We start from the raw sequence: 22154 nt of genomic DNA on the forward strand, positions 1-22154 counted from the left end.
CTTCTTCCTTCATCATTATTACTTCTTCCTTCGTCATTAATCCTTCTTCTATATTTTTCTTCCTCTTTACTTCTTTTCCTTCCATGTTCCTTTTTCAATTTTCATCTTTTGTCCTTCTTTCGTCTTCTTCCTTCCTTTTTCCTACTTCTTTCTTTTTCGTTTTTAAATTTTACCTCTTCTTCCTTCTTCTCTGTGCTTCTCTGTGTTTTAATCTTCATTCTCTATTCTTTACTCTTTATTCCTTATTTTTCATTATCTATTCTTTATTCTTCATTCTTTATTCCTTATTATTTGTTCTTTATTAATTATTCTTCATCTTTCATCCTTTATTCTTTATTCATTATTCATTACTAGCGGACCGAACGAACCTTGTTTCGCCTAAAATTGATTTTTCTGATTAGATCTCGAGATATGAAGAAATTCATCGCATTAACACAGCCCTATGAGTATTCAGCCTTTCGTCGATTAGGGTGTCCTAATCGGCGGCATAAAATTTGGGAAAGTACTTTGTAGGCGGCGGAATGGAATGTGATTGCGAAGTAGTTGCTACAATCCAGCTTGTCGCCTTTTTTTGTAGATGGGACACACGACACCTTCCACTCCTGCGGGAGAAGCTCATCCTCCCAAACCTTGGTAATTACCCAGTGCAGCGCTCTAGCCAGTGCCTCACCACCGTGTTTAGACAGCTCTCCTGGTAGTTGGTCAACTCCAGGGCTTTGTTGTTTTTTAGCCGGCCGATCTCCTCCAGTATTTCCGGAAGTCGTATGTCCTGCGCGCGTGCTCCCAGGTTCATTACCATACCGCCACCGTTGTCTGCCACATCGCCATTTAGGTGCTCTTCGTACTGCCCATGATTTCATAGTTGACGTAACAACCATTGCACTTTCGCATCTATTTCGAATAATTTAGGGACAAACATTGCAAATTTGAAATATTTCAATCCGTAAGCACTTAAATGAGGCTTGGAACAAGCAACGTATCGATGTTGCAGCGGTTGAATTGCCCTAGTAAATGCGTAATAAGTCAAATTCGCTGAAATTTCGAATGGTTGATACGTCAACTATGAAATCATAGCGTAGTGCTGCCGCCACCGGATTGAATATCTCTCCAGCCATCCTCTAGAGAAGCTGCGCCTAGATATACGTAAGCAATGGCGACATCAGGTTTCAGTCGCTGTAGGTCGTACCGAGGCGGCTGCCAGGACCACCATTGTTGATGATAGCTAGACGCAGTTTAACCATCACCAGATAGAGGTCAGAGTCGATGTTAGCCCCAGGATAGCTTCTGACGTCGATAATGTCAGAGGAGAAATTCTATCTGCAGTGGTGATTTCCATGTGTACCGATCCTGAAGGCTGTGGAAAGTAAGTGCTACGTATTCTGTAGGAGCACGAATATTCTTGGAGTTCGCTGCATCAATAAGTTGTAGGATGTTTTTGTTCGTCAGCCGCTGAATACCCCAATAGTTGGTCTAAATTTATCCTCCTGACCAACCTGAGCGTTCAAATCTCCTTTGATGATTTTGACGTCATGGCTTGGGCGGTCCCTATCATCGATGCTTTTAGAGTGTGGGTTGTGGACGTTGATTATGATAAAATTGAAGAGCTGGCCTTCAATTCTCAACATGCACATTCTCTCATTGATCGGTCACCACCCGATCACGCACTTTTGCATATCGCCCATTACTTTAAAAGCTGTTTGCAGCTCGTGTGTGTTGCTCCAACTCTGGAAAAGTTCATTAACACTCGATTTTCGATTTTCTTTTCAGATATAAAGAATAACCCTGAAATGACCGGCGAAGAAAATGGTACGGTTGTTAAAGACGAAGAAATCAAGAGTGAGTCTACGGAAGGAACCAAGGAAGAGAGTCAATCAGATACTAATAGTGAACCGGTCGCGACATAATTCATAGACAAAATAACTGTAAAATCTGATCTTACACAATTCGTTTCAAGGCGAAGCGTTACTTTATTTTAATTCATAAATTTCTAGTTTGCATAATTTGAAGAACTGTTGAACAAAAACGCTGCGATGCGATATACTGGTTGATTCGTTTGATAGACTATCACATAATGATAGACGCTGGAGTGTGTTAAGTTCAACCAAATTTATCAAATTATAATACATGGTGTATTATTTTTAATATTTTGAAGCAACTATATTTTTGAAAACATACATCTGACTAGTTCTTCGATAATTTCAAGCGTTGATTATTGTAGGAAACCAGAGCACAACACAAAAGTATGTGTTGTGATTAATTGATAGGAAAAATTGTAATAAATTCCCCACTTCGAGGCAATAGAAATCGTATTAAGTTGTCTATAAATATGTATGCAGAAAATGTGAGAAATCTAACATCAGTATAAGTTTTGGGTGTCTGAATAACAGATTATGCAGGCTACATTATTGTTCGTGATTATCAGCAAAAAGGTAATGAATCTCACACTGCCGTTTTAGGCATGATACCATTACATTAAGGCTCAAATTACTGTCATCCAGTCATTGACGAGACATACAGCCACGTGCTCGTACCACCCCCAAGTAATAAAACCACCCACCGAGGAGAAGAAGCAGTCTCCAGCTGGATGGGGGAAGTATTTTTGTTTCAAAACTACATCATCCGATAGCGAAGACATAATTATATCCGGTGGATGCTTCATTTTGTTGTATTTCGTTTAAGTTTAAAAAAAACTGCTTTTTGCAACATTTTTTTCCCAAGAGGGGAAATCGACGATTTACTCTCACGCTCGCTTATATATAAGAGAAAAAAATGTAGCAAAAGGCAGATTTTTTGAAAACTAAAGCGAAATACAACTACAGTTATGAACGGAGTTCCTTTCGGTCTGACTGCTTGCAGGATAGAATTTCTAATGTTCATCATTCTTCATGGCTTCATTAATGTACGATGTACATTTCCTAACTCATAGATTATATTCTCACGAATGGATTTTTCGGAATCCATCCTCCAGACTCATAGAACGGAATATGGAACGAGTTGATTTAGATGTACCCTTATTCCGGTCAAGATATTTTCCACTTTTCAGCATTTTATATCGGCAAAATACAGACAACGATTAGGTAATACACTGCAATATTACCTGTTATATCTTGTTATGCAGTTTTGTTTCAAATTAAGGGCAAATTTTCACCTAAAAATGCTTGAGTATTATGACAGATGTTCTTAGCAAGTGGGTTAATGAAAACAGTCAAAATGGCGTCTGTAGTGACGATCAACAAATTTTGTTGAAATTTTCACTATTCATCGCTAAAAATGACACTGCTTTTCATTTCATTTCATGCATATATAACCGAAGAAAAGTATAAAAATATGTTTCTGTTATTTTTATACAAAAAATCTTCATTATTTATTATTTTGTCTTGCGTGAACGGAATTAGGCGCTGATTGGAATAGGGGCACAGCACGGTATCTAAGTTCTAAAATAAAATTTTGAAAAATGTAATTCAATCTTTCAAAACTTGTAAAATTAGTGTAATAATTCGCAATTATTGCACCCCTTGGCTATCGTTTTTAGGCGCTAGTCACCTTTTGTGGCGCAAGATGGCGTTAATGTGCTGTCTCTTGCCTAATGGTCCAATGCACCGAATGAACACAATGACGTTTGAGACGGGCGCTGTTTACTAAAAATGAACACTTGCATGAACTCGATGAATGAAAAAGTATTCATTCTTCGTAAACAGCGCACCGCTCAAACGTCAATGATGAACTCGGTGCATTGGACATTTCTCGGGTACTTATTCAAAAGGACGTATGTGATTTTGTAAACAAAGATTCAAACGTCAATTTGTCCAATCTGATAGCACTCCCACGCAAACCATCACCACAGACAGGTAGGGGAAGCCTTCGGCTACCTGTTAGTGGTGTCGGTTTGCGTGGGAGAGCCATCAGATTGGACAAATCGACGTTGGAATCTTTGTTTACAAAATCACATACGTCCTTTTGAATAAGTACCCGAGATTTATCAGTAGTATTGGGAAAAGTTAAATTCCCAAACCTAATTCTAGAATGCAGAATCGAATTGCCGATTTGCATCAATGTAGTAGTTGTGCGCTTCATGACGCATGGTTGTGCTAATGATGCGCACTACTCGTGATCTAATTGCGACATCAGAAGCTAAACAAAATCGACTTTTCCAATTATTATGCTTCTAACTAAAAGCAGAGTGAATGTAAATAAGAGTGGCGACACTGTCAGAATTGGAACAGAATTCATCTGTCATTCCCATACAAAATCGTGTTCCAAACGAGCAGGAGACCTGTCAAATGCGGCACATGTCGCCACTCTTTATTACATACACTCTGACTAAAAGCTGTATAACTTACGGTAACGCGGTGTTCTTAAATGTATTTCATTTTCTCCCAATTTAAGAGAAACTGACTTCACAAGACTTCACTGAGAAATCACAAAATAATCCGAATATTCCAAATTTAAGTATTTCAATATGGATGAAATCGGCAGACCAACAAAGTGGGCCGGAGCGAGCGCGCGCTTGCCTGAAACTGGAACTACACACATCACCCGATCCATCGTCGCCTTGATCAACCGTATCAGTTTATCTAGAAATACATGATTGCGTATTAGGGTCAGACAGACAGAAATTCATTTTTATTTATATAAGATTAAATATTAATTAAAATTGTTTATTTCGGGTTCAAATGTATTAAAAGATTGCAAATAAATGCTTTTATTTTTCATCTACTTCATGAATGGTCATGGCTCATTTTACTAAAAATGTCTTCTAATTTTTGCATGGAAATGATGATTTACAATAAACGAGGACACAAAAAGAACAAGGTTAGAATAAAAATTAAAAAATTGAATAAATTATTCAAAATTTTTATCTAGTGCCTTGAATTGAGATGATCTAGAAAGTTATAAGTAGATAATAGATTTTTTTAAACTTCATTTCCGTAAATTTTGAAATACATTAATCACAGAGAAGTCTTAAGTTCTTCACTTCAGAAGATTAAAGTTAAAAGGAAACATTCTTTTTTGTAGATTTTGCGCTAGAACCTAGAAGGCTTTAGAACCCTTTTCGCGTATGATGCTCATTAATGAGTTATACCGAGCCTGTGACAATTCATGGTGTCATTATTGAAAAGCAATATGAAAAACATAGTGCGGCATTTATGAGATCGCTCGAAAGTTCTCACACTCCAGCTTATTGCTTCCTCCAGGTTCCTCCAGTAGCTGTTCAGTTTCCCAAATACTGACTATCAGCCTGTGCAGACAGATGGCCAGTTTTTCCGGACCCGTCTTGAAAGTTCAACTCCTATACCACCATTACCAACTGCTGTAATGTTCTGGAATTGTTGACTGACATCCAGATCCAGGTGAAGGCTAGTTGGTTCTCATCGTCATCTTCTTCGCTGTCTGGACCCTTACTGCACGTACTCTAAGTGTCCTAAGAGTGTTCTAAGAGTTCCTTGTAGTGTTGCTTTCACCTTTTGATCACCACACGTTCGTCCGTCAAGATGCTCCCATATTTATCCCTGCTTATCTAAGCTTGCGCCACGAATAATTAGCGAGATGCGTTGAGCTTCTGAGCACTTGCGTGTATCTTAAGAACGGCACAGCTGTTTCATATCCTCGCACTCTGCTTATTACATGCGGCAATTCTTCTCCTGAAAGTGGCGGTCCTGCTGTCTTCGTTTCTGTCTATAGCGTTCTCCGTTCATCCGGTTCCCTTGCTGCTGCTTGATCGCCCGCGCTGCGCTACTCCCTTCCAGATCCTGTCTGCACCCTTCGTCGAACCTATCCCCGTCGATTCCGAACATTGTTGATGAGTGACGACGGATAGTTTTGGGCCCAGTTTAACCATCAACAGATATGGGTTACAGTCGATGTTAGCGCTACGATATGGCCTGACGTCGATACTACCGATTTGTGATTCTGTCTGCATTGGTGTGGTGATCTCCAGGTTATCGATACGGAAGGCTGTGTTCCAAGTAGGTGCTGCGATTGACCATATTCTTGGAGGCGGCGAAATCAATTAGTCTTGGGCCATTTTTGTTCGTTAGCCTGTGATGATTTTGACGTCCTGGATTGGGAATTGAACTCACGTTCCCGCTACGCGTAGAATGCGTCCTTATCATCATCATTGCTTTCGGTGTGTATGCTAAAGTTGAAGAAGATGCCAGTATCTTACAGAACATTTAATTAGCCCAAGGTTATTTTGATAGTATATATATATATAGACAGCGACACAAAAGAAATGTGATATGTCTGTATGAAAAGTTATTAGAATTTGAACTTAAACTTTATAGTCTTTATAAAATATTCGCAGTTGGATCAAAGGAATATCGTATTATAATTCATAATTTAGTCTTCAAATCACTATCAGATAAACTATATTCTAGAGGCGAAGATGTTTAACTAGCAGCACCTTCTTAGAAAGTTAAAATTAACTATAGATCAGATGCGACCGAATTGAATGCGAAATCGAAATAGAGTAATGATGGGCGAATCAAAATTCAAACCGGCCTAGTCATAAAAGTTACCACAATTCGCGTCATTACCTAAGAGTTTTCGCTAGTTTCATTTTTTTCGCTAGTATTTGCAGCAGCTACACTGTCGCTTCCGCCGTCCGGTTTAGTGTTGATTCCCAGACCAAGCCAATTGGAAATCATTTTGATACCTTCGTCAGTCGATTCACTCACAGCCGCCAGGATGTCTGCCGTTGAGAGGTTATCCAAAAGGGAAAGAGGTGAGGTAATGTTCCCAGCTGGTGCAATCGGTTTTGCTGGTGTCTCTTCTACCTTTTTTTCGTCGGCTTTTAGAGACGAGCTTTCTGTACTGTAATAAAAATAGAGTATGTTATTATGATACTGCTTTTTAACTATATTGAAAATGTTTCCAGTTACCTTTCCGCTGGTTGTTGTTCTTTGATTTCATCCTCGGATGATTGGATAAGTTCTACTCCTTTCGGTCCCATCCGGAAGCAACCGAGAGGCAGTTCGATTTGGACTTCTCCCAGCAGCATAGGTTCCAACTGAAGGCAGCCGCGCATGCCATCATCGGTGGGTAGTAGTTCCTTGAAGCGGGCACACATTTGGGCCAAGCGGGCAAACATGCTCAAGCAGGTTGGTGCCGGATCGGGACCTTTAACTCGCTGACTGTGCAAGACGCTATCACCGTAGGAAACATTAAGAGCAACGCCTTCCTCTGCCGAAAGATACTTTAGCCGGACACAACCTAACGGAGGTGAAATATCCCAAAGTCAAGATTCCGGACACTAAGAAATGGGATTTATTTTAATTTACCTGGGCCACCGAGATCGATGTAGGTCATGTTGAAATCTATACAGCAAATACACGAAGGACCGTTACATAGACAATTACTGGGACCGATTTCTTCTTCCTTGCCTTCAGCGTCGGTGGTGAGAGAGAGATAATCTGTAAGAGAAATTAAAAATCACAAAGTGAGTGAGTTTTCAGTGAATTGTTATATGAAGATTGAATATGATCATGTTTTATAGACCAATGCAGATATGTTCCGTTTTTATCAACACGGTCTGTGAGTTTCAGTTGATAAAATCGAAACAGTGACAAAATCGGAATAATTTTCTTTGACGATTTTGCTGGGAAAAGGTTAGATTTTCAAGTTCTATAACATTTTTAAATGTTAAGAGACAGTCCATAAACCACGTGAACATGCTAGTGGGAGACAAGGGTTAGTGAAAATAGTCCAAAATTATTATACATAGAAAATGTATATTGATCATCAATGGTGACTGGTTGAGGTTCCTGGCAAGTAAGAAGTGCATCAAGCGAACGTCCATAAATTATGTCACGCAAAAATTAACCATTTTCATTCCCTCCTCCCTTCATTGTCCCACTTTTTGTATGAAATTTCCATTAAATGTATATGAGTAGTCCCACTAAAAGCATGACGTAATTTATGGACTTTCCCAAAGATAAGGTGCGGCATCCGTTGATAACATAACAATGAATTTGAAAATATTTGACCTCCTTAACTCTTTCAGGACGGATTGGTCATATATGCCTAGCGTTTTAGATTGGCTGTAAAAAATTACAGAAGAGAGCTAGATCCCCAGTTTCTTTAGCAAAAATGTTCATCAGGATGTCGGCTACCCAAGAAAAATAATGGAGATCAAGTTTGACTATACCTTAAAGACCTAGATAATCAAAACATTGGGAAGATTTTGCTTTCGACAGCATGCAGTTGAATCTGAATTATTTGGATATTTTATTTTTGGAATACGAGATGCTCAAGGTTCTCCAAACCGTTCTCGATTTCAGCCCACGGTATCTACCAGGTCAACAAAGGCTTATGTAATGTCTTCATTGTCGGTGTGTACACAATCCGGTTCAATGAGCATATGTGCCATATGAAAAACACAATTTTCATGAGTACGAGATGTACAAGATACTCCAAAACGTTCCCGAGTTCAGCTCAAGGTATCTACCAGGTCAATCAATCAAGGTTCTGTGATGTTCTTATCTTTGGCATATACTCAATATATTCAATAGAAATAATGTAAAACCCAATTAGCTGGATACGAGGTGTACATGGTGTAGTAGATATGATCAGGTCTATAAAGTATCGACAAAAGTGATTCACTGTACTGCATTGTGGTATTGGCAATCAGTTGATTTTTGTAATTTGCATACGCTCTTTTGGTATGTATTTCTTTCGAATGGGTAGCAAGCTTCCTTATTTTGAAACATGAAACATCGAATGATTGTGTCAAAAGCGAAGAGCGGATCAGGTTGCTGAGTATTGTTGCGACTAACGGACGAGACTAGTAACCTCGTCTAGGTCACGACACATGGTTCATGGTTTGATTTCAGTTCAAAGCTTCTACTAGATATCAATCATGACTTTGCAATATCCTTATCGTCCGTATGTACCAAACCCAGCTAAAAAAACATAGGATCCTAATTTCCATGGACATAAGATATACAAGGGGTCTCCAGTAAGCTCTGCTAGCATAGGCGTAGGATGGCCAATCCGGAGATGGTGAGTCAGATCCGGTCCGATCTAGGATGTTTTCGGGTGGGAAACATTCTAGATTCCTCGGGCATAGCAAAAAGGCAAAACTAGGTATATTTTGAGTGCATTATACATATGCATAATCATGAATGAACCAATCAGTTTAATTATTTTCTGACATTTAGCACATGGTCATAATTCGAGAAAATTTTCAATATGCTCGAATTAGGAATTCATAATGCAGCATTATGTAGGAAAATGCAATAATGAATTCATAAATCTGCATTATGAATTAATTAAGATGTTTCATAAGAATTACGAAATTCATAAGGCGTGATTATGGCCTCTACACACTATTTTTGCAATTCATAAGGTAGGGTTATGGATTGATTAATGTCCACCGTACAGCGTTCATAATGCTTCATTGGAATTTCATAAAAATGCCTTAAGAAAATGTTATGTTTTGTATTGACCATGAAAATTTAATTCATAATGAATCCTTTTGAATTTTAATTTTTAAAATTTCCAAAAGGCAGAATTATGATATTCGATAGCCAATTTGCCTGATGCAACGTACACACCTGAGAGAGAGAAGCCAGCTCACTGACAGATCGTTTATTTACTATGTCTTCTTCTTCTTTATTTGTGAGGAAACCGTGGAAACTCAACAAATCAAAGTAACATTTCTTAACGTCGGAAGCAACATTTTTCACTCCAACAAAAACTTGTTTGAATTAGCTGATTTCAATGGTTTTGAACTTCCTAACGTGGAACAAAACTTATTTCTCATAATACGGGATCATTCACATGAATAATTACGGGTTCAATTCACTGTAGCAGATATAAGAAAAGTTGCGAACACAAATTGCCAAATAAATAATTTTTATTACGACCATTTGAAGTTGCATCGCAGTGTTTATTTTTTCGGTTCGCAGTGACTGGATCGCGGTGACATTAGGATGAACGTAAATAAAGCGAGCTGTCTGCTCTCTCTCATGCAACGTACACACCAGTCAAGCAGTTTGACGAACATTGACTCCGCCCGCAAGAAAACGCTTCGGTTGCTGCTTCGTTTGAACGTGTGTGAAGTTGTTCGAGCAACCATTTGACAGTTGGTGGCTCGGTTGGAGAAAATTAAAACGGTTTGATTTTGGTTTGAGTAGTCGGGGGCGGAGTCAAGGTTCGCCGAACATGTTTGAGCATTTGTAGTGAAGTTGCACAAACCCTCATATATTTTTTGATGGTTGGTGCTCTAGTTTGCGCTTCGGTCGTTCGTGTGTGATATTGTTGGTCTAATAAATTGATTGTTCGTGCTGCTGTTGGAAAAACTTGATGGATGTTTGAATAAACGAGAGGTTGGTCAAACTGCTTGACCGTGTGTATGTTCCATCAGGTACACACCAGTCAAGCAGTTTGACGAACATTGACTCCGCCCCAAGAAAACGCTTAGGTTGCTGCTTTGTTTGAACGTGTGTGAAGTTGTTCGAACAACCATTTGACAGTTGGCGGCTCGGCTGGAAAAAATTAAAACAGTTTGATTTAGGTTTGAGTATTCGGGGGTGGAGTCAATGTTCGACAAACATGTTTGAGCATTATGGAACGTACACACGGTCAAGCAGTTTGGCCAACATTGACTCCACCTCCCGTTTATTCAAACATCCATCAAGTTTTACCAACAGCGGCACAAACAATCAATTTATTCGACCAACAATATCACACACGAACGACCGAAGCAACAACTTGAGCACCAGCCATCAAAAAATATATGAGGGTTTGTGCAACTTCACTACAAATGCTCAAACATGTTCGGCGAACCTTGACTCCACCCCCGACAACTCAAAGCAAAATCAAACCGTTTTAATTTTTTCCAACCGAGCCGCCAACTGTCAAATAATGGTTGTTCGAACAACTTCACACACGTACCAACAAAGCAGCAACCGAAGCGTGTTGTTGGGGGTGGAGTCAATGTTCGTCAAACTGCTTGACTGGTGTGTACGTTGCTTTAGTAGTGAAGTTGCACAAACCCCCATATATGTTTTAATGGTTGGTGCTCAAGTTGGCGCTTCGGTCGTTCGTGTGTGATATTGTTGGTCGAATAAATTGATTGTTCGTGCCGCTGTTGGTAAAACTTGATGGATGTTTGAATAAACGAGAGGTGGAGTCAATGTTGGTCAAACTGCTTGACCGTGTGTACGTTCCATGAGTGTGGTATTTGCTTTAAACATTGCATCAATCATGTGATGCAATTGTTCAGTTTAAAATTCAAAGTCGGAAACAGATATGCTACCTGAATCGGCAACATGACCGTCATTTTCCGTTGGGACATGGGTATAAACATAAACCTCATTTTGAGAAGAGAAATTTTGTCTACCAGCAGCGATGTTTGCATACGTAGGGACATTGGAAAAATTGGAATTTACTGAAGTGCTTGCTACCCGTTGACGAGCGGCAAAATTTATTTGTGAATTGTGGTGGGTATGAATTGCTGGACCGGTAACTGGTTTCGAATTTTGAGCTTTTGTAAAATTTCTACCCGTCGAATCTGGGATCCGATTGGAATTTCCCGTCATCAATTTTGCACGGGAATTCAAAACTTTTTTGCGTGAAGGGCATTCCCAGAAATTGGATTTATGATTGTCCCCACAATTTGCGCACTTAAATTTATTGGAATCTTCTCTCACAGGACATGCGTCCTTGGCGTGAGAGGTTCCACCACAAATCATGCATTTAGCATCCATGTGACAATGTTTGGTTCCATGACCCCACTTTTGGCTTTTACGGTACTGGGTGGGGTTTTGAAAATTTCCCCCAGGCCTGCGGAAATGTTCCCATGTAATACGGACATGGGACATCATACAGGCCTTTTCCAAACTTTTCATATTATTTAGTTCACTTTTGTTAAAATGAACTAAATACAATTCTTGAGAAATGCCCCTCTGGGAAGTAGCAGAGTGGGATTTCTTTTTCATCTTAGTTACTTGGACTGGTGAAAATCCAAGTAATTGAGAAATTTCAATTTAAAGCTCATCCAGTGATTTATCATCACTGGGGAGACCTTTCAAGACGACTTTGAATAATCGCTCAGTTTTGTCGTCGTATGTGAAGAATTTATGGCACTTCTCAGTTAAATACTAAAGAAGACATTTGCTATCGTCAAAGGATCCCGGCAAAACGCGGCAGTCACCCTTCCTAGCAATCTGAAATGAAATTTTGATCCCCTGAAGGTTACTCAAGATTTGATTCCGAAAGGCAGAAAACTCGGCAACAGATACCACAATTGGCGGAATCCGTTGTTTCTTCGCATGAATCGAATCACCTGGGCTAGAGGTAGATTCTATTTTCTCAAATTCGTCATTAATCAAATCGAACTGATTGCTCAGTTTGATAGGAGAAGAAATTATGTCAACGTTAGATTTAGAAGGAATATCTGAAGTCTCCAGCTTCCTTTTATTTTTTCCGCGCTTGGGCAGGACGGTCTTGAAACTTTGTTTCTTTGAAGGAAGTGGATAATTCAGAGACTCCCCCTTCCTCTTATTCCTATTATATTAATGCTCATTGCTGAGCGTGGAAACGTGACCTTATAAGAGTTTTTTTTAGAACGGTGTCCCTGCAGGATTACCACCGCTTGTCGGAATTTTACTTCCGCAAACGGGTCCAACGTAAAACGAAGGCATGGGTCCTTGCAAAGATCGTAACTGGATCAGTGGTTACAAATAGCGCTGAGAAGCACTGTTGAAATTAAAATAGCTTCGGGTAGTATTAAAAACTTCCTTCCGCAAAGAGAGAAAAGAACCGCACAGCACGAATGCACGATGCGGTCTAACTGCAAATCGGTGTTTTCCGCGGTTGCTGCATACATTTTCCATATAAACTTCCAATGAGTTTAGCATCGACCAAACGTTAAACGATTTGGCTGAAATTTCGTCCAGAGCATCAAGGCATCAATTAGAACCGAATAAGAGAGATAATCTACGATAAATTACATCCCCGCAACTTCGATGTCGTAGCACTGCAGGAAAACTACTGGACATGACAGAAAGTGTGGAAAAGCGGGCATCGAGCGGCTACCTTCTACCAAAGCTGTGGCACCACCAACGAGCTGGGAACCGGCTTCATAGTGCTGGGAAAGATGCGCCAACGCGTGATTGGGTGGCAGCCAATCAACGCAAGGATGTGCAAGCTGAGGATAAAAGGCCGTTTCTTCAACTATAGCATCATCAACGTGCACTGCCCACACGAATGGAGATCCGACGACGAGAAAGAAGCGTTCTATGCGCAGCTGGAGCAGACATACGATGGATGCCCACTGCGGGACGTCAAAATCGTCATCGGTGACATGAACGCTCAGGTAGGAAGGGAGGAAATGTATAGACCGGTCATCGGACCGGATAGTCTGCATACCGTATCGAACGACAACGGCCAACGATGCATAAACTTTGCAGCCTCCCGCGGAATGGTAGTCCGAAGCACTTTCTTCCCCCGTAAGAATATCCACAAGGCCACATGGAAATCACCTAATCAAGTAACGGAAAACCAAATCGACCACGTTCTAATCGACGGTAAATTCTTCTCCGACATCACGAACGTACGCACTTACCGCAGTGCGAATATTGAATCCGACCACTACCTCGTCGCAATATGTCTGCGCTCAAAACTCTCGACAGTGATCAACACGCGTCGGAGTCATCCGCCGCGGCTTAACATTGGGCGGCTACAAGACGGTAGACTAATCCGATGAAAATGGTTCTCGACAACGATCCGACGGGAACAAGAAGGCGAGGTGCACAGCGGGCAAGGTGGATCGATCAGGTGGAGGACGACTTGCGGACCCTCCGCAGACTGCGTGGTTGGCGAAGTGCAGCCATGAACCGAGCTGAATGGAGAAGTCTTTTATGTGCAGCACAGGCCACTCCGGCCTTAGTCTGATGATAAATAAATAAAGAGAGCGGCCCATCAAAAAATTTGAAAAGGTGTTTTTCGAGCCATCTTATTCAGCATCTTTCATTTCCTTGAGAGAGGCTCCCATAAATTATGCGCAAAATGAGCCATTCACTAGTGTGTGTCCCATCTTCAATCACTGCTCCACCGCATTTGATTTTCACCTTTCATGGGGTGTTCTTCGGAAACAGTTTACTACACTCCTCTCGGCTTCCAACAGTATCACACATTAGCATAGGCCTATAATATTCTATAATATTAAGGCTGTGAACCATTCCACCGATTCGTTTAACTTTTAGTTAAAATTTGTCACTTCGATGGTTATTTTCCCATCGTGGTTAAAATTTTACTCCGAAGCCTACCCATTTGAGTTTTGACAGATTGATAGTTATTTGGAACAAAATAGATTTGGCGCCAATTTTCTCGTGAAGAAAGTTTAACTATCGAACTGTCAAATCTAACCATGCTCCGGAGCAGGGCTATTTTTAACCACAGAGAAATAACCATCGAACTGTCAAATTTTAACTAAAAGTTAAACGAATCGCTGGAATGGTTCACAGCCTAAGTAACATAAGTCAAACAATGTACCATTTGGAATTATTAGATTTCTTTTGGTATAAAAAGATGAGGAGGTTTTGCGCCCGTTTGAGAAAGATTCTATGGTTCTACTCAAATGGTCTCTTCCATGCTCCCAATTAAAGAAAATAAAATAAATAGAGAAGTCACTTCAAATCTACTAGGCATCAACAAATTTCACTTCAAATTTATTTAATTTTCTATTAAATCGAGTCGCATTCATGAGTAACATCAATGAGAATAGATAGAAGGTGAGGAAGAAGAACAAATGCAAATGTATTAGTAGATGATGGAAAATGTAAACAGCAAATGGTGACGTACATATTTGCACGGCTTCTTAAATGTAGTAGTGAAAGATTTTTCGCCATACACGAAAGGCACGCACACAATATATGGATTTCCATACCTTAGTATTTATTTACATTGGAGTAACATCACTAACGAAACATTTAAGTTTAACAAACGAAGTTAGATGGAAAAAATCTACATATGTTTTACCGTAACTTCTAAGTGAAAATTATTTTGAGTGAAGGGCAATGCCCTTGCTAATAATTCTTTAAAGCCTACACGGATGAACATAATTTTTATTGTAATTCCTCTAAATGCATAAACAGGTTTATGTTTAATAAAAATGTTTTTGTTTGAGACATTGAGGGTTCGTCTTAGGTGACCCATCTTTCCCCATCCTACCCTAATAGTATTAAGAGTTATTGGCTCTGTAATGCTGGATGCCGCGAGTGAGCCTTAAACAAAATAGAAGAAAACAAATGAATCACATGAATCATCTGCAGATGAATAGGACGGTAAGGTCGCGATTAGTCAGCTACCCAATTTGAACAATGATTTCCTTAAGGTGAAGGTTGGTTTCATACAACGTAGTTAATGTTTCCACAGACCACAGATATTTTGACTAGAACAAATTTAATTGAAAATCATGTGTAAACGCGTTTTACACAACAATGATTGTCGCGCCATCTCACGCGCCACGATTGCCAATTCCAGTTTATAATATTCAGTACATTTAAATCAACGGTTGCGGATGTTTACACGGGTATCGGGTACCAGCCTCAATATATGTTATCTGTGATGTTTCTCAAAGTATCATGCAAGTGAGAAAGCATTGATTTTAATTTTCAGTTTACTACACTATCGAGCGGCTTGAGGGCAGCCAGCCATTGGTAATGGCTACCTTTGGTACTCATACGACTTTATCCTTTATCAAATAAAAAAAAATGTTTTGACCCTTACCTTATAATTAGGTGCAAGTTCATTAGTACAATGAACGAAATTCTTCTGATCCAACCGCTTCTGTATGTCACACGTTCAACTCCGATATTCAAATAAACTTATTAACAGCATTATACGGCCGCAATTTCTGCGTGTCCAACTTAATCCAACTTCACTTTGCAGAGATAGTTCAACGGCAGGATTTTCTTCTTGCCGTTGAGCGACACCATCGCCTCTTTGCTGCTGGACATCGAGAGGAAATCTCCGATTGTTTCGCGTTCCTCGCCGAAAATGACCTTGAAACGATCGCCTGGCCCTGGGATGGCTGGTTCCAGATTATTGCTTAGCACCGTAACAACACGATCCTCTGCCGGTAGGAACACCGAACATGCTCCGCTGTTGACCGTTCGGATGAATCCGCTCTGACCCTCCAGATCAGAGTCGTCGTGGTTACGAATCTTGACCTCAATGTCCGTGGTGCACCACTCGCCGAACTGCGAGTCCAGACTTGCACCGGGAGTTTGTGGATTGTATGGAGACTGTGGGGCGCCAGGAGTAGCCGGCGAATAGCCGCTTGGAGATGGAGTGCCTAAGTAACCAACCTGGTATGGTGAAGGACTGGGGCTTGGACTTGGCTGGTATGGGCTGTAGTTTTCGGCGTTGAACATGTTTCCGGGTGTGTTCGGTGCGAATGGCGTATTGATTTGGTAACCTGGAGTGCTGGGATTGTAGCCAGGGCTTGGAGAGGGTTCTTCCATGTTGAAGTCGAAGTCGTTGGAGCGTGCCGGGGTATTAGTAACAGCTGGATCCCAAGCGCCATGTCTAGGAGTCATGCTGCCATCGTGAGATGGTGTCATCGAACCATAAGGAGTACGGTTGCCAACATCGTAGGAAGGTGTTTGAGATCCGTGAAGGGGAGTCTTCGATCCGGAGTATACCGGAGTTTGAGAACCGTAGCTGCTGCCTGGTGTACGACTGGGGGTACGGATGTAACTCGAAACGGAGCCTTCCTTTGGAGTTGTTCCAACGACAGTAATGTGATTGCGGTCCACCGAGATTGTCTGACAAGAGGAATGCAATTCAACACGAGCCGTACTTTCTGTTGCGTCCTTAACGATACCGACAGCGCCTTTGTATGGTCCTCCGGTGATTTTGATGGTTTTGCCGAGAATTTCACGATCTCTGTTTACTCGAGCTCCACCTCGACCACCTCTGCCACCACCACGTCCACCTCCCCGCCCACCGGATGGATGCATCGGGGAATGTATTCGTGGAGACATGAATCCAAACTGACCCATTGGCATCAGAGCATTTCCCTGCGATTTGTTACCACCGGCCAACTGCAGATGCCTCGTTTTGCAGACGAATATGCCACCATTTTCGGTGTACATTCGTGAGTACAGGAAAGCCAAATTACGATACAGATGTTTGATTTCGCCATCTCGACCAGCATGAGGACCTTCCATTACTTTAACGATGTCCTTTCTACGGATTTGATTTTGATCGGCATCCAAGGCGATGGTGTTACGATTTTCCCTTCGTTTTTGCAAGGCTGTGGGCTTGCACTCAAGTACTTTTCCGTGCATCCCAAGCACATGGAAGTTCTCACGTTCCAAACGAACAATAACGCCCACGGTTTGGGGATCCAACTGAACCAAATCTCCCCATTGGTACTGTCCAAGAGAATCAACACCAGTAGCCATATCCGAACATAATTGTAAATCCCTGGGCAGCACTTCCAACTCGTGCATGGTCAAATCCGATACCAGAACAATGCGCTGTGGCTCTACCCGGACAATCAAACCCGTCTCACCTTCATATCTTCCGGCCAACACCTTGGCGTGGTCACCGGTTTTAAAATATTTTCGCAATTCAGAAGCTTTGAAAATGAGGGGATCTTTCAAATCTTCGTGTTTCGGCATCACCGTAATAAGAGCCCCGTCGATGGCAATAATTTTAGCTTGCAAATTCTCCAAATCGCCAACACAAACCTCAACGTTGTCCCCCATTGAAAAAGTGTGAGCTCCAACGGGATCTTCCTTGCCCGAAACAGCCAGCTCGATGTTGATCTCTTCGGGTTGTTCCTCAAATCGTTCCAATTCAGCCAAAGTGGGTTTAACGCCTTCCGCCAGAATGGCAGACATAGTAAAATTCTTGTAGAGGAATCCCTTGCGGGAATATCTGTTTCCTTCAAAAATCAGGAAGTCACCATCGGATGTGACCTCTCCACCGATGGCTCTGATTGCTTCTGGATCAAAGGGTTTCGCCGCAGGACGGCGTTTTTTCTTACGTTTGTTTTCATCGTTCTCCGATTGGGTTGTCCGAAGGGCTCCTCGTAATCGTGTGTAATCGATACGTGGCAGTAACTTCAAATGCACTTGGTTCTGCGCCAAGTCTACGTAGTCAACTTGGGCTATGTCGTCCTTGTAGATACCACGTTTCAAACGGACCCACTGCTTTGGCTTGAGCCCTGTTTGCTCTTTAACGACTTTCAGGATGTCCGTCATTTCTTTAATGGGGACCATCTCTTGCTTCCAAATACCCATTCTCAGATTTCCCACGTTCGTTATAGCTGCTTTCACGTGAGTCTGCTTGTATGATTCGATATAGACATAGCCTTTGACACCTTCCGGTGCGACAACTGATTTGATCATAAGTGGCTCATCTGTATTAGCGTAAGTCAAAAACTTCCTCATAAGCAGCAAAACAGTTGCCTTTTCTTCCCCGATACGACATTTCACCATCCACAGGTTTGGGTCTTTGATTCCTGGCAGCAATGTTTGCTGAGTGATTTCATCGGACATCTCTTCCCCTCCATCGCCAAAGTGCCTTCGGGCAATCGATTCATCCGCATACTTTTTCCTCAAATACTCTTCGATTTCATCCTCCTTCTGATTGTCCCACAAATTTGTTCCTCGCCGTCTGTTTTCAATTTCCCGGGCGGTTTGGCCAAACTCCTCCACTTCATTTCCCACAATTCCAATTTCCTGCGCTCCTTCCTCCCACTCCTCATCTTCATCCACTTCGTCGTCAACCTCGGCCTCGTCGATAATAAAACCACCGAATCGTTCCTTCTTTTTCTTCTTCCGTCCTCCACGACGGTCGTCATCATCTTCGTCATCCTCATACTCCTCCGAATCCAAATCCTCCCCCTCCGGTTCCTGCTCGTCTTCAACCTCTTCATCCTCATCCGACCCTCCGCCGGAAATCTTCCGCTTTTTCTTCATTCTGATCTGTTCAACATCCGAACCGGAACGCGATCCAGCAGACCCAGACCGTGACCGCGAACGGGAGACCGATCGGGATCGGGAACGCGACCTCGACACGGACCGTGACGCCGAGCGAGACATCGATCGACTTCGATTCGTTCCACCACTTTTGCGCGACCGATTTGACACCACGCTATCATTATCCGAGCCACTGCCACTGTCCGACATTTTGCTAAATGCACTAAGAAGACTTTTTCCACCAATTTGATCACCAGTAAAATATTTTCACTTCCACTTTACGAACAGAAACTAGGTACGATTATTTTTCAGAAAGAAAGCACACCATCGCCACGAATGAAGAAAAAACTGAAACTGGATGGACTTGCGACGACGACGACAGACGAATGACGTATCGATAAAAAATAGAAAGGAAAAAGGGAAAATAGACGCAATCGACGAATAGACTGGTAGCACAGGTAAAGAATGCCGCACGCTAATTTGAATCTTCGGCGTGTTTCATTTCGCTTTGCACTCAGATTTATGCCCTACACGGTTAAATGACTTTACCCATTAATGGGTACTATTTTATTGTTGATATTATTCACCGTGAAAAATTCACCCATTTTCTTGAAAAGCGCCACTACCCAGTGGCGCTTTTTCAAGAAAATGGGAATTTTCACGGTGAAATAATATCAACAATAACATAGTACCCATTAATGGGTAAAAGTCATCTAACCGTAAGGGCATCTTTAGTAATGTTATAGTTATATTTATTTCCTGAGTTTTACATTTTATAACTGTCAAAGATATAAAACAAGAAATGCATCTTCAGTAGCAGTTATAAGCTGCTCATGTTTTATACTGGAAAACGAAAAACTAATCTTCCGAGGCCAATTCAAATGTCAAACAGTTATGATGTCGATGAAATAGTATGTTTTGTAGCTGATGACGTCATCTTCTATTGTTTTGAACGAAATGAAACTGCAGTAAATTCTGTTGCAAATTCGTGCAAAAATACAACTGAGCAGTATTCCAGTTATAAATTTTTCGACGAAACTGTTCGAATTTTTAAAACTATAACGTCTGTTGAAGATGGCATTTTTACAGTTTCAATTTCATTTTCTAACTCCCATACAATTCTGGGTGCTGCGGATAGAGCCGCTTTTCTGCTCTCAAGCGAGTAGCGTGATATTTTGAAATCTATCCCATGAGCATAATGATTTTGCTGTTACTCGGCTGTCAAACGTTTCCCGCTCTTCGAATTTCTCTTTTCATGCTGCATGAAGGCACACAAATGCGCGAGACTCTACATGACTTTACGATGGTTTACATGCATTCCTGTTCCAATCAGCTGCTAAAATCCGTTAAATCTCGTAACGTGTGCTTTTTAGTTGCATTTCTACTAATTATCCACTCGAAATATAATGTGAATATATTTGTTACAAAGGATTCAAAACTCAAACTAAGTTTATTTTTATTTTTTCCCCAAAAAAAAACAATACTTCTCAATGTAAGATCTAAAACGAACATAACCGCAATCTTCAATGTTTGGCTCCGGCACAATAGATAAATTTTGGCTTCAGTTTGACAACCAAATCGATTCTATCCGCACCACCCAGATACAATTTATAACTCTACTAAAGATGCCCTTAGACAGTCCATATAGACATAGACGAATCCAAGTAAAAATAAGAAGACACACGACGGTGTTAACTTTGACAGATCCTACAGTACAGCATAGGGAGATAATTTTAAAATGCGTATTCGCGAAGCCGAAGCAAATTCTGCTCTTCCGTCCTATGGGAAATCCCATTGCTATCTGTCAGAGTTTGAGTGAAACATGGCCGCCATCTCCTCCTCTCTGTTGCTCTACTGTAAAAACCCATAAAGAACTGTCATTGTTTGTGTGAAGAATTTTGCTTCGACTTCGCGAATTATAAATTCTAGACAAATTGTAATTCAAATCTGATTGAAGTATGATACGGAAAAAGTTCTGAATTACATATTCGGAAGCTTATCTCAATTTTTTGAATATTTTCCAAAAATGTATCTATCATACAGTTTTGAACTTTTTCCGTATCATACTTCAATCAGATTTTAATTACATTTTGTCTAGAATTTATTATAAGCATTTTAAAATGATCTTCCTATGCTGTGCTGTAGGATCTGTCAAAGTTAACACCGTCGTGTGTCTTCTTCTTATTTTTACTTGGAATCGTCTATAAGGCATTTTATGAGACGTTTCGCGGTGGCCCAATTATTTACTTCTAATGTTTTGTTTTGGTATGATTCTGCGTGAACATTCCGTTAGGTCAGAACACAAAATAATGTTTGTAACGTTTTACTTTTCATTTGTGTTTTCTTCAGCATTTCATGCTTAGAATGCAATGGTATGAATAATCTAACGACATGTTTTAAGAATCATATGAAAAATTTTGTTCTAAAGTCCTGGTAGACAAAAAGTAAAACAGGCAGAATTGATGATAGGACCCATCGGAATGTTCAGCGCGAAATTACCAAACAAACGGGCTCCCACTAATTGTCAAAGTAGATAAACGCGAGAAAATCAGCTGTTTCGATCTGTCTCATAAAATGCCTTATTGAGATTCTCAAGAGCTCCGCACATAACATACGTTTGCGTTGCGTTTGACAGTTTTCCCATTGGAAATGTGTCAAACGCAACGCAAACGTATGCTATGTGCGGGGCTCTTCACGTCCGAATGTGTGAGTGGCGATAAAAGGAAAACAAACACGCCTAGATGGTGCTACTCAGCAAAGTTTGGGTAAAATTGAGTATATTTCCATATATTTTTTGACTCCTTCGCAACCATCGTGATGACTCGATCAATTTTGAGGGTATGAGCAGAAGGAAAACAAACATGTATTTACACATGCCGATTTGCACATCAGTGTGCGAGCGTTAAACGTCACTCATCTCTATTGAGCAAGTCGCTTGAATTGAACGAGCCGGTGACAAGCGCGATGTCAACATCATCAATAGACATAGCCCGCTGTCATCATTGAAACGCAGTATGAAAAAAAATATAGCCCGGGACATCCTGGCTACGATCTGGCGATGGACTAAACAAGGATGTCAATAACCTGGAATTGAACGTCTAAACACCTTTATGCTACGTTTAGACAAGGCAAGTGAATTGAGCAAGTCGCTTGAATCGAATGCGAATGGAACGTGTAAATATAGATTTTAGGGCGACTTGCAGACAACCATGA

The 22154-nt window shown here is 40.9% G+C and overlaps 2 protein-coding genes across 3 annotated transcripts in view; one reads left to right on the plus strand and one right to left on the minus strand.

Moving 5' to 3' along the window:
* LOC134211997 (PC4 and SFRS1-interacting protein-like) overlaps positions 1–2309 on the plus strand; it is a 63566-nt gene extending 61257 nt beyond the window's left edge. For both annotated transcript variants that reach the window (XM_062689453.1, XM_062689452.1), the window contains one exon: positions 1768–2309. In XM_062689453.1, coding sequence (XP_062545437.1) covers positions 1768–1904 — 137 coding nt within the window. In that variant the 3' untranslated portion in view covers positions 1905–2309. The remainder of the gene's footprint in view (positions 1–1767) is intronic.
* A 4969-nt stretch (positions 2310–7278) lies between these two features.
* LOC134211991 (transcription elongation factor SPT5) lies at positions 7279–19325 on the minus strand. Its single transcript, XM_062689442.1, has 2 exons — positions 15736–19325; positions 7279–7412 (listed from the first exon to the last, which is right to left on the minus strand). Exon 1 carries the CDS (start codon positions 19149–19151, stop codon positions 15876–15878), a length of 3276 nt encoding a protein of 1091 aa, XP_062545426.1. The 5' UTR covers positions 19152–19325; the 3' UTR covers positions 7279–7412; positions 15736–15875.
* Between the last annotated feature and the right edge of the window lie 2829 nt (positions 19326–22154).

Source organism: Armigeres subalbatus, chromosome 2, assembly GCF_024139115.2.
Source record: "Armigeres subalbatus isolate Guangzhou_Male chromosome 2, GZ_Asu_2, whole genome shotgun sequence".
NCBI classification, from domain to species: Eukaryota; Metazoa; Arthropoda; class Insecta; order Diptera; family Culicidae; genus Armigeres; species Armigeres subalbatus.

What these genes read in the sequence shown, in the direction of transcription:
- LOC134211991 (XM_062689442.1), bottom strand. Translation starts at nt 19,151, where the DNA reads ATGTCGGACAGTGGCAGTGGCTCGGATAATGATAGCGTGGTGTCAAAT.